The 14,978-nt window shown below is 49.0% G+C and overlaps 1 protein-coding gene across 2 annotated transcripts in view; it reads right to left on the bottom strand.

Annotated features, from left to right (window-relative positions):
• LOC139763502 (uncharacterized) overlaps positions 1–14,978 on the bottom strand; it is a 182,565-nt gene that overhangs the window by 127,715 nt on the left and 39,872 nt on the right. Inside the window, exons 2-4 of one of the 2 annotated variants that reach the window (XM_071689633.1) lie at positions 14,849–14,978; positions 4,735–4,828; positions 3,068–3,205 (exon numbers count right to left, since the gene is read on the bottom strand). The exon at positions 14,849–14,978 is cut by the window's right edge and continues 33 nt beyond it. In XM_071689633.1, coding sequence (XP_071545734.1) covers positions 3,068–3,205; positions 4,735–4,828; positions 14,849–14,978 — 362 coding nt within the window. Of the gene's footprint in view, positions 1–3,067; positions 3,206–4,734; positions 4,829–5,769; positions 6,219–14,848 lie in introns of those variants that run through there. The other variant, XM_071689632.1, reaches the window with a different exon arrangement.

The following is a 14,978-nucleotide window of genomic DNA, read 5'->3' as shown; positions in this document are numbered from 1 at the left end:
CCTTACCAAATTCTCGCATCACAGTTTGATGCATCAGCATCACCAGCTTCTGTTTCCACTCATCCATTTTAAATCCACATATATAACTTGACATGCCTTCACAAATATTTCCTATCATCATATGACGCCTAACTGCACACTACGCTCTAACAAGCCATCCACTTTTCAGAACTCATACTGATACTTCAGCTTCCATTTTGTCACTTCTGCTGAGTGTTCTACCTAAATACTGGAACTCGTAAGTCACACACACCTGTCCCTCCAACAATATTTCAAACTCAGACATCCCATCCTTTAAAACAAGCATGAATTCATCTATAATATTTCAGTCTAACACACTCACAAATTTCTTCAACACTGTCATCAACTGTTTCACCACACCTGAGACTAAAATTGCATCAATGAAATACAGCCTGAAATGGCAAAAGGATTTCCTGAAAATTGTAGGTGGTTTTTTAATGAGCTCTAAACAATGCAACAATTAAGAAATCAAATACTTTCATCTACTATGAAAGTGTTGCATCAATGACACAAAACTAATAAATGGTGCAGAAAGTGAGATTCATATGAGATGTGAGATGGCGAGATAAGAGGAAAAAGAAAGAGATGAGGCCTATAGGTGGGTGATATTAGGACTGAGTTGAAATTATGATAGTGCAAAGTGATGGCTGAGAGATATGAAATGAGTTATTGACTAAATGAGATATTAATAAAAGATGAGAGAGAGAGAGAGTCTACCTAGGAATGCCTATGAAGAGATTCTACCTAAGGCTGGGCGATTGCACAGCACTCCCCACGCATTTCACTTAATTCACATTTCCCAAAATTATCTATTCAGGGATGATCCAGTGCTTTCCTCAGACACATCTGAAGATTTCAATGTGATCATTGCTAAATTGTCTTTATGTATCTGTTGATTTAATCATGTCATCTTCCATTATTTCAGTCTGTAATGGCTTTCTCATCATACTCATTCAATATCTCATCAGCCACTCTATCATCTTTTTACACTTAATACCATATCAAATTTATCCTTTATCTTGCATATATGCTTGGGGTTATTTTCATAATTTTCTCCCATTTTGAGATGCCTAATCATAATTCTTCATGTCAGCTTAGTTCTTATGTAAGAATAATACTTTATGATTCTGCCCCATCCAATGCATTCCTTTTTTTTTTTTCTTAGTCATGGTTCTCTTCTATGATATTCCATTTATTTTCTGTCAGTAGTGCTTCAATCAGTTCTTTTGTTCAAAGCTGCTCTTGTCTATTTCAATTCTTAACTCATCAAACTGTTAATCTCATTTTACTTTATCAAGAGAGAGTACGTACGATAAGACTTGGCCTGGCATGGCAGAGACTGCATATCTTGCTTGATTCATGGTACTTTTGTCTTCTGCAGCTACAAATTTCCCTTAATAACCTATAACCTACGACAGGTTGCTCCAGTATTCTCCTCAGCCACAAATTAAGTCTTCTCCTGAAGGATTCAGTGCTCACTCCATGGGTATTTCTGACCTCAGGGGGGTATTATACTGATGAGTCCTTCCATTCTTCTTGCCAGGTTCTGCAACATTGCTGTTTAGGATTTTTACATCATACAACAATCCCAGGAAGCCTTTTAGTTGTAAACTGTTTTCTTTAAAACCTATCTCTCACCATGTATAAACTGCCATACCTTATTCCCTTGCATCTAGTTCAAGCTCTTGGTATCTTTCATGACAGCTCATGTGTTCAATTCTCTCAATTTTACCTTCAAAGTGTTTCTTGATTCTTCCCGGCTTATTTATTTCAGTCTTCCTGGAAGATGGCCATAAAACAAAGCAGTATTCAGTTCTGCTTCCACTGTACACATTACACATTTTCATTACCAATTTTCCATCTCTTGTCAAGAAAGTTTTCTTTAATGTGTTTAATGGAATTAAATCATCGTGTTTAATGGAACAATTTTTCCAATGTATGAATTCCAACCTCATTCACAATGAATCTGAGATCTTCAACACTTACTTCTCAGTCAATCTATTCCCTGCAGGAAAGAGATAGATAGATAGATAGATAAAGATAGAGTCTTAACCTAAAGGAGCACCTTCAACAAGATCTTACTTAAGGAAGGGTTAGTGTACAGGTCTCGCCAGATTTCTTTACTTGAATCACAATGCAGTTGTTTCCTACGGCTACATTACTTCTGCAGATATCAGTTCTTGGTTGATCCTCTACTTCGTTAGGAGTTCGCCCAATTTTCCCTTCAAGGTTACGATGCTCATTCCAAGGGTACTCTTTACCTTATCAGGGAGAACAGTGAAGAGTCTCTCCATCTTTCTTGCAAAGCAGTCAAATATTTGTCTTTAGTGTCTTTCCAATTAATTTTGAGGATTCTTGTACAATTAATCACTCTGCTTCTGACTCTATGTCAGAATTTTAATATCTTTGTTTTAGTTGTCCTATCTATAGTCAAGCAAACATTTTCATATACCTTTCTCTTTTTTCTAATTCTTTTAATCTCTCTTGGTAGTTCAGGTGTACCATTCCAATACTTTTATAGTTTCTATATTCTCCCTGACTTATAAAATTCACTGTTTCAGGCTGATGGAGTAGTGCTCATCCATACTTCTTATGTATAAACTGAGCAGTTTCACAACCAGATATCTATTTCTAATGTGAATCCAGAGAGAGAGAGAGAGAGAGAGAGAGAGAGAGAGAGAACAAAGAAAATGAAGACCTGACAGTTTAGGAACGTTAGAGGCAAGTGCTTAGGGTTAAGAGATGTAATGAAGGAACGAAATTTGTGAGCTAAAAATTGAGGACTTGAAAGCTGGAAATTTGAGCACTTGATGGTCCAAATAAGAAGAGAGAAATGTCAGAGTGAAAGCTGGGGAAAAGTCAGATGTGTAACATGAGTGAGGGAGCTGAGAGACAAAAGGACAGTGATACAATGCAAGATGTGAGTGACATATAATGGGCTTGAAAGGGAGGTAAAGTGTCTGAGTGAGAGACATGAGTGAGAGGTGACAGATTAGGGGTCAGTGTGAAACCTGAAGGATCAGAGAAAGAGATAAAGACCACTTACTGGCACATGAGACCAATGAAAGCCCTTCGGTACTGGGACTCGATGGTCTCTGACAGGTGAGGCTTGAGCAGACCCTTGAGATAATTGTGCACCTGTGGGTTCTTGTTTGTGGCTAGGACGGCTCCGTCAGTTTGGCACCTGAGGGAAGACAGACAGGTAAGAGAAGGGACGTTTCTGGGAGGTGGGAAGGACAGGTTTTTGGGGAGGGTTGTGATAGATACACAGGGGAGGGTCTCTGAAGGAACAAGGTTGTGAGAGGGTTATAGGCCTATAAAATGAAGATATAGGCCTGTCTAGGGGAAGAATGGAGACTGCTGTGGCCTGTGAATGGGTGGGGCTTTTACAAAGTTCTAAAAAGTAATTAGAAAAAATAAAAAAAGCACAGCATCATGACACCAAGGGAATGCTAAATACTTGTGTGAATATCACATCAAATATCACAGTTTTCAAATATTAATACGTTTCGATCACCAAGAACAAGATAAAAAAACTATGCTTGAAATGTTAAGAAAAACTAATATATTCTCATACTGATTGACTACAAATTTTATTTATGCTGAGTCAACAAATCTAATTCATCTTTGACTGTGACTACAATGAACTACACTTTTACAGCAAGATAACCAAAGAATGACTCAAGTACTGATCAAATCATGTTTATCAAACCACCACATGACTCAAGTAACGAACAAAGTAAATTCATAAAACCATCAAAAGCCTCACATAATGAACAAATAATATTTACAGAAATGACGCAGATAAATGTTTCAAGTGAAGAGTAACCGAGTTACAGGATATCCCTCCGCTAGAACCTTTCTAACAGTGACCAACTCTAAAAAAAAAAAAAAAAAAATAACTGGAAAATCCTGAGGCAGAAAACGAGAGAAATTACTCTAAAAAAAAAATAAACTGGAAAATCCTGAGGCAGAAAACGAGAGAAATCACTTGCGACACGGGCCAGCAACTCGCCTCGCATTTACCCACATCCTTACCCTTGCTGCCTCAACCCCGATACTTCCATCCTCATCCCCTACCACAAGATGGCCTTAAGCCTCCCATCTTAACAGATCTCAGGGACGCACATTCAGCCACGCCCGAAATAAGTCAAAACCTACTCCTTACTGCACCTTGTACCACTTCTGTTAACCCCTCCCAACGCTGGAGCAACCACCGTCTGTTCCCACAGCTCCACCACCACCCACCTCCTCCCCAGTCTTGTCCCTCCTTCAGCGAGGACCTGGCGCTTCTCAAACAAGCCAAGCACCCACATCTGGGATCAGCCAAGCCCCCGTCTTGACACCTATACGACCCGTCCTGCTGAGGTGAGCCATTCCCCCTTGGAACTACAGCCTGTCCTCCTGAGCTCAGCCGAACCGCGTCCTTGAGCCGAATGACTACTGCTCGAGGCTCAGCTCGAACTCTAACCTTCAACTCCTCTCATAACCTCTCGTCTCATGAGCTGAGCCAACCCCCCTCCCCCCTTGATACGAGCCAGCCAATCAACGTCCACACTCTAACCCCGTCCTACCTAGCCCCAGTCCAATTGGTCTAAAGACCACTCCGTTTAACCCCTGTCCTCCATCCCTATCCCCCGGCTTATTTCTGCCCAGCCTGTTCTCCCCCCTATCCCCTCATCCCGGCTCCTGTAGGAGGCCCCGAAGACGTACTTCCTCTGGGCGGAGGTGAAGTCGATGGGTTCGTCTGTTTTGATGACCTTGTAGCAGCCGCTCTGGTATTTGCTGTAGCCCGGGGCGCACATATCTGACGGGAGGACAACACATTAGTTAACACGGACAAGAAATAATGATAATAATAATAATAATAATAATAATAATAATAACAATAATAGTAATACAATATGAGAGGAAGGTTGGAAAAGGAAAACACAATAACCAATAAAAGAGACGATCACACATGACAAACATAGTGGATACACGAGATGTAAATAAGTTTAAAGTGTAACGAACAAAATCATAACAAAGCATTAAAGAGGCAGCGGAAAACAAGATATCAAAACCGATATCATATGAAAACAACAATCTAAAACCAGGCTGGAAGAGAAAAGGGTAAGACAGGAGAAAGAAAACGCAAGACGGTCGCCAGGTGTGAATATAAATGATAATCATGAAGTGGGTGGGAAACGTGATAATAAACAGGGAAAGGATTAAAAAAAAAAAAAAACGAGAAAATACCAATAGAAACATGGAAGGAAAGATATCGCTGCTGTGTATGGGGGTGGGTTGGGCCATTTCTTTCGTCTGTTTCCTTGCGCTACCTCGCAAACGCGGGAGACAGCGACAAAGCAAAAAAAAAAAAAAAAAAAAATATAAACAATGGTTTCTCGAATCACGGCCGCCACTTGGCTTGAAGTACACCAGCGAGGTATTACAGGTATCACAGAGCAGGGAGGTCACCACGGTAACGAGTTAACTAATCATAAAAGAGCTTAAGGTCAAGGTGGAGGCCTGTGTGTGTGTGTGTGTGTGTGTGTGTGTTACCATTCACAACAATCAATAACATCAACAACACGAGGAGGTACGTGGGATTGGAGGAGGAGGGTGGTGGGTGGAGTAGGGGTGTGCCTGCAGCCAGGTGGCCGACCCAGGGAATCACCCACTCACAAAAAAAAACCACCTCCACTGGTGCTATGCTTGCCCGGATAGCATCATCACCCCCCTCCCCACTTGCCCGAGTTCTCTTACCCTCGCTCACGGCGACGCATCTCACCGTCGTCCGTGGTCGACCCGAGCTTTGCCGGGATCTGAGAACCGCTGCCGGGGAGTATGTCGAGCCCGCACGGAGCAGGAGGTGGTCGCCTCTCCGCAATACTTGCGAGGCGTCAGCACCATGGTCGTCTTGGGAGCCGCGTGGGGCGTCTACCGCAGCGGCGGTGTTGCGGTGGACGCCCTCCTGTTGCTCCCTGGTCAGGAGGAGGACGACCAGCGTCACAAACAAAGATAAACTGACCAAGGTGCTCGCCGCTACGATCGGGATGTACCGCTGCCCGGCAGTCAACATGGCGGGCGTCGTCTGTCTCCCGCCACCCCGGCCGTTGTGAATCTCATCTTTCGGTGTTGTGTCCCGCAGGATGGGTGAGGTACCCCCGGTGATCCAATTAAATGCTACCTGCTGTCCTTGCACGGTGCCCAGTCCTCCCGTCTCCAACACCCGCCTCCTTCCAGTACATTTCCTGTTTTCCATTATGATAGAGGGGGTCGGAATCGCACGGCTCGTATGTTTACACGCCCCCCACCCCCTTATCATTATTATTATACCCGTTTCTCATCTCGAACAGAAATAAGAAATCTGACTTCTTTTTTTTTTAATGTCTTAGGACAAACCCCGTCAACTCCATGTGTAAATATCTTCATGATTTTTTCCGTTTTAAATGTGTGTGTGTGTGTGTGTGTGTGTGTGTGTGATTACTGTTTGTATGTTAAAGGGAAAGAGAGGGTTTTACATTCGTGTTGCACCGTCTTTAATTCTGTGTGTGTGTTGTCGTGACGCACTAGGCTAACCAGTCGTCAGCCCAGCATGTCTTGCGCTGGCTGGTTCACCCCTCGATAAAAACACACGAGGCCGCACATGTCCTGTTGCCGACCACACCTTCAACACGATGGTGTAGAGGACCCGCTGGCTCCACGGACATGGCGGGGAGTAACCCAATACAATGCCTTCACACACAGCGGTCACCACTCTCAATAATGCCTCACACACAGCGGTCACCACTCTCAATAATGCCTCACACACAGCGGTCACCACTCTCAATAATGCCTCAACACAGCGGTCACTACTCTCAATAATGCATCACACACAATAATGCATCACACACAGCTGTCACCACTCATAATGCCTCACACACTGCGGCCACCACTCTCAATAATGCCTCACACACAGCGGCCACCACTCTCATAATGCCTCACACACTGCGGTCACCACTCACAATACCTCACACACTGCGGCCACCACTCTCAATGCCTCACACTACGGCCACCACTCATAATGCCTCACACGCTGCGGTCACCACTCATAATACCTCACACACTGCTGTCATCACTCTCATAATGCCTCACACACAGAGATAAGGACCCTCATAACGAGCGCCAAGCGTTGGATATTAATACCGTGGGCGTTCTACCGTCTGACGAAGGTTTAAACCCGCTCCTCCTCCTGAGTGGGACAGAATCCTTGACCAAATTCGTTGGTTCCGTCAGCACCCTAAACAGACAGACTACAGCACACGCGACAGACCTGAGTGAGACTCGCCACAACCCCAGAGACAGTCTATCACGACTTCCCAACACACACACACAAACACGCCTTACGGAACAGCAGCAACAGCAGGTAACAAAGGAGGTTCCTGGCTGTGTTCCCCGTCTACCTTGAACTGTGGCCGGTGAAGGGAACGTCGGAACGGACCGTATCTTGGCCAGGTTCCTGTTGTCTGTGGCTGAGCAGGCCGGCCAACATGCCTGCCCCACACACACACACACACCGTCTCCAGCCTCAGGTCATGGGTGGTGGGTTTGGCAAGCTATATACCTGGGCTTTGTTCTTTACCTCCCACCTGCATGTGGCACAGAGACTTGCATCACCACAGGTTCTTTATGTCTCGCCTCTCTCTCTCTTGAGGCACGAACCGATATCCTTCTTCCTTCGTCTCGGAAATAAATGATAAATGTTTCGGAGGAATTCCCTCGCCTACCGACTTAATCTCTCTCTCTCTCTCTCTCTCTCTCTCTCTCTATCTCTCTCTCTCTCTCTCTCTCTCTCTCACACACACACACACACACACACAAACACACACACACAAATACCATAATGAGGCGGAAATTCTTCACCTCATGAGAACTATCTTAGAGAGAGAGAGAGAGAGAGAGAGAGAGAGAGAGAGAGAGAGAGAGAGAGAGAGAGAGAGAGAGAGAGAGAGAGAGAGAGAGGGAGGGAGGCGGCCAAACCTACGGTGGTCGGGTGGTGTCCTAGGGGGAGGGGGGGGAGGTAGGTATCTGGTCAAGGCGGACAGGGTACACCGGAACGGGAGTCGGCCCGGTTCGTCCCTAGTGCCACCAACCTCTTCTCGGAAACCCCCGTCTCGAGAGACAGACAGACCTCCTTCTCGCTCCCCCTCAGCCTCATCATCACCTACACCGGCCCTCAACCTCCTCGAGGGAGGGGCGCGCGAACCCCCGGCCAGCAAAGACCGACCAACGAGCACTCACGCGGGCCGAGCCTCGCCAACCCAACCCCCTCACGCCGTGCCACACACACACACATATACCCACCCGCACCTCGAAGGCCACGCTGAACACCTCGTCAATTTAACTATTAATATCCCGTGTGGAGTCACGACCCCCATCACGAGACGGGACGTCCAGGGATCACAACTCCGACAAACTGTAATTGCCAGTTTGACCCATGGGTCTTCCCCTGATGGCCGGGGAGTGAGAAGGAAAGACAGACAGAAAGAAAATATGATTTGAGCAACGGGCCTCCAGGTTTAGAATGTGGTTAGCCCAGCGCGGGGGAGGGGCCTGGCCACCAAGAGAGAGAGAGGAGGGGCCTCCCATCTGACGACAACTGACGGTATTTTCGAGGTCTTGTGGTAGCTGTGTGGGAGGTCCTAGGCCTAGAGGGCAGTGGGGTGCCTGGTGCGAGAGGACTTGGCCGGGTATCCCGAAGGAGGGTGTGAGGCCCTAAGGGTTCTGACGCCTTGTGGTGGTTGGGGCACCTGGTGGAGGGAGGGAGGGAGATGCCAGATACCTGAGGGCGGACGGAGGTTGTCACACACACACACACACACACACTGACGCACACACACTTACACACACACACACACACACACACCAGAGACATATCACTGTATAACTGAAGAACAACGAACAAAATACTGTATAACTCGAGAACAACGAACAAAACACTGTATAACTCAAGAACTGATAAAGGAGTCTAATGCAATTATTGAAAAAATATATTTACGGAGGAGTAAAATCAAAGAGTTTGAAAGGCGGGTTCTGTGTGTGTGTGTGTGTGTGTGTCTGTGTGCGTCTGTGTGTATCTGTGTGTGTGTGTGTGTGTGTCATGGTGGTGATGCCGGCGCCCCTGGAGCACTTTCGTCAACCTGGGCCGAAGTAATTGGTCGTCCCCCAAGGAGGCTAATGACCAGTTGACCTGTCGTCATGACGTAATGACCAGTTTACCTGTCATGACGTAATGACCAGTTATGACGTCGTTATCTTTATGGTCTGTGACGCAACTTCCTGTTTATCTCTCATTCACACACACTTAGCGCTCGCTGGTTCACACACTCTCTCACATACACACTCTCTCTCTCGAATGGACTCGCACATTCACCCTCTACGCACTAACGCACGCATACGCAAAACACACACACACACACACACACACACGAACGCATACGCACATATACGCGTCCTTAAACAACCAGCCCGATTTTGATCTTACGCTTCACTGTGATTGGTGAAGGAGTTAACTTTCACGACCTCCCACTTCTGTAAATATCTGAAACATCTCCACTTGTGTTCATTTCCAGCCGAATGTCTGCCTGCATTAAACATACCTTCCTTTATCTATTCATCTATTTATTTTATCTTATATATATTCTCATAGTCTAACACACACACACACACACACACACACACGTCTGCTCGTCAACCCCGGGGCCAACCGGAGCATGGCACCCGCCCTGCCTCTCGTGTGTGTGTGTGTGGACGAGTGTGGTCGGCTGAGGACACAGTGGTCGTGTCCCAATGTTGATGAGGGACATCCCAGGGATGCTTGTAACGAGGCTCAGGGAGAGACACAGCAGTGTCTGTATACCGCTATGACTCTACGGCTGTAGGACACATTACTGTACGTTTATGGCTGTAAGGCATGTAATACTGTAGGTTTATGGTTGTAGGGCATGTCTTACTGTAGGTTAATGGCTATAGAACATGTACTGTGTCATCAGGGCTACAGAACACTGTAGGATCATGGCTGCAGAACATGTACTGTATCATCAGGGCTACAGAACACTGTAGGATCATGACTGCAGAACATGTACTGTATCATCAGGGCTACAGTCATGATCCTACACTGTACGATCATGACTGTAGAGAACATATCGAAGAGCGTAAGGCAGCCTGGGTATGGATGGAACATGTAGGAGAGGACCTTGAGGAAGGACAGTATGGCTCCACAACCTACTGCTCGGCGAACCCTCGTCTTGAGTACCTCCTGCACCGTCAGGAGGAACATAACGTTGGGAGGTGATGATGGCTCCCTCCATCCTAGCTGCTTATCCAAGGCCTCCAGCCCCCCCCCCCCCCCAGCAGTTTCCCTCAAGGGTTCTGACCTCCTGTATACCTCCGTCTCCAGCTGCCTCTAACACTCTCTCTCCCTCCTGTTGCTCCTTCTCCCGGGGCGCCAGGTAGATGGAGGTCGGGGAGGGTGGTTGGCGGGGTGTTCCCTCAGGACCCCAGCAGGAGGAAGGAAAGCTGAGAGCAGGAAGAAGGAAGCGGGTGACCTTGGGTGACCCGCACCGCCCCCTACCTCCTCCCGGGTCACGCTAGGAGGGGGAAGAGGTTCTCCCCGGGGTCACACTAAGGGTGGAAGGCACTCTCTCTGGGTCACACTGAGGGGGGAAGGGGGAAGGCGACCCCTCCGGGGTCACACTAGCGAGGAGGGGAGAGGGAAGGCGACCCCACTCTTCGGGTCATACTAGCGGGTTGGGAAGGCGACCCCTCTTGGGGGTCACAGTGGTGGGGAGGGAAGGCGACCCCTCTGTGATGGGTCACTCCTCAGGTCACGCTGGAGAGCGAAGGAGTTCTCCATGGGTCACGCTAAAAGGAGGGAGGGACGGAGGGAAGGTGTTGGTGGTGTGTCTCCACACTAGGGGGCCTGGCTCGGGGAGGAAGTGTCGTGGCACGGGGCGAGACGGGATACGACACCACAGTGGTATAGAGCGAGGGTACCACAGAGCGTGTGTTCACGTGAGGTGAGTGAGGACCAATGTGGGAATCCGGGGAGTTGTGTGCGCCACACAACCCGACCGCTCGACCATCAACCACGCCTCCTTCCTTCCAGCAAGGGGTTTGCCTCCGGCGGGAGCACTTCATCATTCCCTTCCCCAGCACCTCAAGCCTTCACCGAGTACAGTCCCTTACTTCCGTGAGTGAACAGCCTCGTTAGGACCCAGCGGTCAGTCGCTGTATGACTTTAGTCGCATTTCGGTGGTGGTGGTGGTGGAGACGCACACGGCGACCAGACCAGAGAGGCTGGGAGGAGACCACGACACCAGCAAACGCCAGCAGGAGCAGCAACCTGTGAGTCTTGCCAGAAGCGCCCGTCTCTGGTGCCTTGCAACTTCCTGTCTTCCCCCCACCACCACACCCTCCGCCAGCCGAGGCAGTTCTCCTACACGAGGACACACCTCAAATATCGTGTCTCTTCCTCTTCTCCTGCCGGAGGGCCGCGAGGGAAGTTGGCTTACGCTCCCTGAAGGACGCAGCCCACACACACTGACGACGTGGGCACCCAGTCTCACCAGCAGGGAAGGGATGTCACAGTCTTGTATCCTACGCTTGGGAGGGAAAGCTTCGTAACTAATGGGGAAAAAAACAAGACGTTCCCTTGTCCCATTCTGTTAAGAAAGGTTGGATTCTGTTATCCAGCACGCTGGAGAAGTAGAATTCTATAAGGAATGGGCTAAGAACGTTCGGTTCAATATGCATGCAGTGGGGTGGGGAATGTTGGGTTCTGTACACAGTGGGTTGGGAGAGTAAACCACTTGTGCACAGGTAGAGTGGAAGATGACCCCTGCAGAGAGGGAGCCTGACACGAGAAACCCTTAGAACAGTTAGGTCCATCACCTCAGCACGGCACTAGACGGCCTTGTACCCATCCTCTCTCTCTCTCTCTCTCTCTCTCTCTCTCTCTCTCTCTCTCTCTCTCTCTCTCTCTCTCTCCCTGACACCTTCTTCACCACAACCACCACCACAAGCGGCCAGTACGATACCTCCCACTCCCTCCCTCTGCCCAGGCTGTCGTCCACAGCGCCCAAGTCGTCTCAGAGTCGTCCTGTGGCCACTCGTCCTCGACCTCCCACTCAAAACGTGTTCCAGGTCCTACCTGGCCGTTCCCCTCGTCCCATTTACAAGTCTCCCCGCCTGAAGGCCTTCTTCGGGTCAACGTAAGGTCACCTTCTGAGCCTTCCTTGTCCCTCCTGCGGCTCTTGTGGGAATAATGTTCAATCTATTCTGGATCTACCCTCAACCCCTCCGTCTCGACCTTCCTCTGGTGCCACACTTCAGATGGTGGCTAACGAAAGGCGTTCCCTCTCCATTCTCACCTAGGATTCTCCCAGAGTCTCCTCCTGTGGGTTTCGACCGAGGAATTTCCACTACTTTTGCCTGGCATCCACCTGGGCCTCTGCGGGATCTTTCCCGTTACAGCAAGCGAGGGTGTTCCTCCGTATTGCCTTTGAGGTGTTGTATGGGAGTCAGTACACCGTCTAACGCCTCTGGTCAACACCTTGAGGAATCGGGGTTCAAGGAATACCAGGTGGGGCTGGTTTCCCTTACGTCTCTCTCCCTTGCCAATCAACTGCAACTATCAATCCATCAGTTTCCCAACATGTCTTTTACTACCAACTGGTACTTGCTTTTTGGCGATGCCTGTCGGAGGTTCCTACTACCCCTATCACCCCCCTCACCAGACAGGTCACAGGGGCAGGCCCCCCCACTAGCCCCCTGGCGGGTTGGAGCACAGGTCCAGCCACACAGATCACAGGGGGGGAACTGGTCCAGGCACCGTAACCAGTGGGCGAACAAGTCCCGTAAGGTCTGGGTAAGTTTTTCCCTCCCTCCCTCCCTCCTGAGGTACGAGGCGGCAGCAAGATGTAGTGACTCCTCATTCAAATGATCCCCGGGATCTCCTGTAGGAGGGAGGGTGAACGATTCGCGTCATCTCCCGCAGGAGGGAGGGTAAAATATTCTCGGGACCTCCCGTCAGGATGGTAAATCATTCCTAGGTCCTCCTGTAGGAGGCAGGGTAAACGACTCTCAGGATCTCCTGTAGGAGGGAGGGTAAACGACTCTCAGGATCTCCTGTAGGAGGGAGGGTAAACGACTCTCAGGATCTCCTGTAGGAGGGAAGGTAAAATATCCCCGGGATCTTCTGTAGAAGGCGGGGCAAGTGTCTCCAGACAGGGACCTTGAAATGGGCACCTCCCACCTGCGTCAGCCCCGTCTGTGGCCTCAGTGGTGTGGGCCACCACCGCTGGATGATGTCTGCCGGGTGACCACTGCAGACACACTGGGACGGCCAAGGCAAGAACTTGCTGGCATCTGACAGTCGCCCGGAGACCACTTAAATGTCAAGACAAAATGTTGAGGCTCAAGGCTGAAAGCCATGTCTTCAAAAAAAAAAAAAAAAAAAAAAAAAAACCACCCTCCGATTTTTCTTCTTTTCCAGGTGAGCAAAGGCGCGAACGCCCCGGGGTATGAGGGGAAGGTATAGAGGAGGTGGCCGTCGGCAGAGCGAAAATGAATGAATGTCATTTCTTCCAAGACGACAACGAAGAAGTGAAGATATACTGCGAGGAGGAAGGGCGAAGATGAATGAGGGTCGGACATATTCTCAAATGGGCCCTTAAAGATGGTCAGGTACTGCCTTCACACACACACACACACACACACACACACACACACACACACACACACACACACCGCAAGACAAATACAATAGCTCCCACTGACGAACCACTTGAGAAAATAATGGGATAATGTGTCTTCCTTGGGAGTTGTTGCTACGATTACCACTACTGCTTCCACTACCACCGCCACTAACTACCACTACCAACACAACTACTGTCCCTCACTACCACTACTACCACCACTAACTACCACGACTAACTACCACTGCCACTAACTACTACTGCCACTAACTACTACTACCACCGCCACTAGCTACCACTACCACCACCACAACTACCACTACCACGGCCACTAGCTACCACTACCGCCACTAGCTACCACTACCACCACAACTACTACTACCACCACAACTACTACTACCAACACAACTACCACTACCACCACAACTACTGCCACTAACTACCACTACCACCACAACTACCGCCACTAACTACCACTACTACCACTGCCACTAACTACCACTACCACCACAACTACCGCCACTGACTACCACTACGATCATCTTCGAGAGTTTCTCTAGTGTTTAGTGCATTATGATGACAACAATGGAGGGGATACTTTGCCTACCCTGCCTGTGGGGGCAGTACTTACACGGTCACCACAGTGCAATGTACAGATGTGATCGGTGGAGGAAAGTACGGACGGGCCGTGATTGGTGGGTCGGGGAGGGAGGGGGAATACGAAGGACGGACGTGATTGGCAGGGGAGAGTAAGGAGGACCGTGATTGGCGTAGGAAAGGCATACAAATAAAGGGGAGGGGGCGGCACGATTGGTGGAGAGGTAAAAATTTCGGGTCTGTTCGTGCGCGCGTTCGTAGTGCACGAACGCGCGCACGAAGGGAGAATGGTGAGGGGGCAAGACAGAACATGTCCATCTCTGTATGACACAAACACACACACACACACACTCTCTGTAGCGCGCAGCGCTCACCTCAGAGGAGGGGGGGTGAGAACGCTATAGAGAGAGAGAGAGAGAGAGAGAGAGAGAGAGAGAGAGAGAGAGAGAGAGAGAGAGAGAGAGAGAGAGAGAGAGAGAGGAGGGTGGAGTTGGGTTCGCCACACTTACTTTCGTTGCAGGAGACGGAGGTGGTGATCTTCTGTGCCTGGGGCGCTGGGGTGGCGGCCACCGGGCTGTTGGCCTGGGTCTGGCGGCTCCTGGTGGGCTTATCCTCGAAGGTGTTGTCCCTGCGGTTGTT

This window comes from Panulirus ornatus, chromosome 47 (genome assembly GCF_036320965.1).
Source record: "Panulirus ornatus isolate Po-2019 chromosome 47, ASM3632096v1, whole genome shotgun sequence".
In the NCBI taxonomy this organism is placed as follows: Eukaryota; Metazoa; Arthropoda; class Malacostraca; order Decapoda; family Palinuridae; genus Panulirus; species Panulirus ornatus.
The sequence above is the reverse complement of the archived record's forward strand: the minus strand, read 5'-3'. Positions and strand labels throughout refer to the sequence as shown.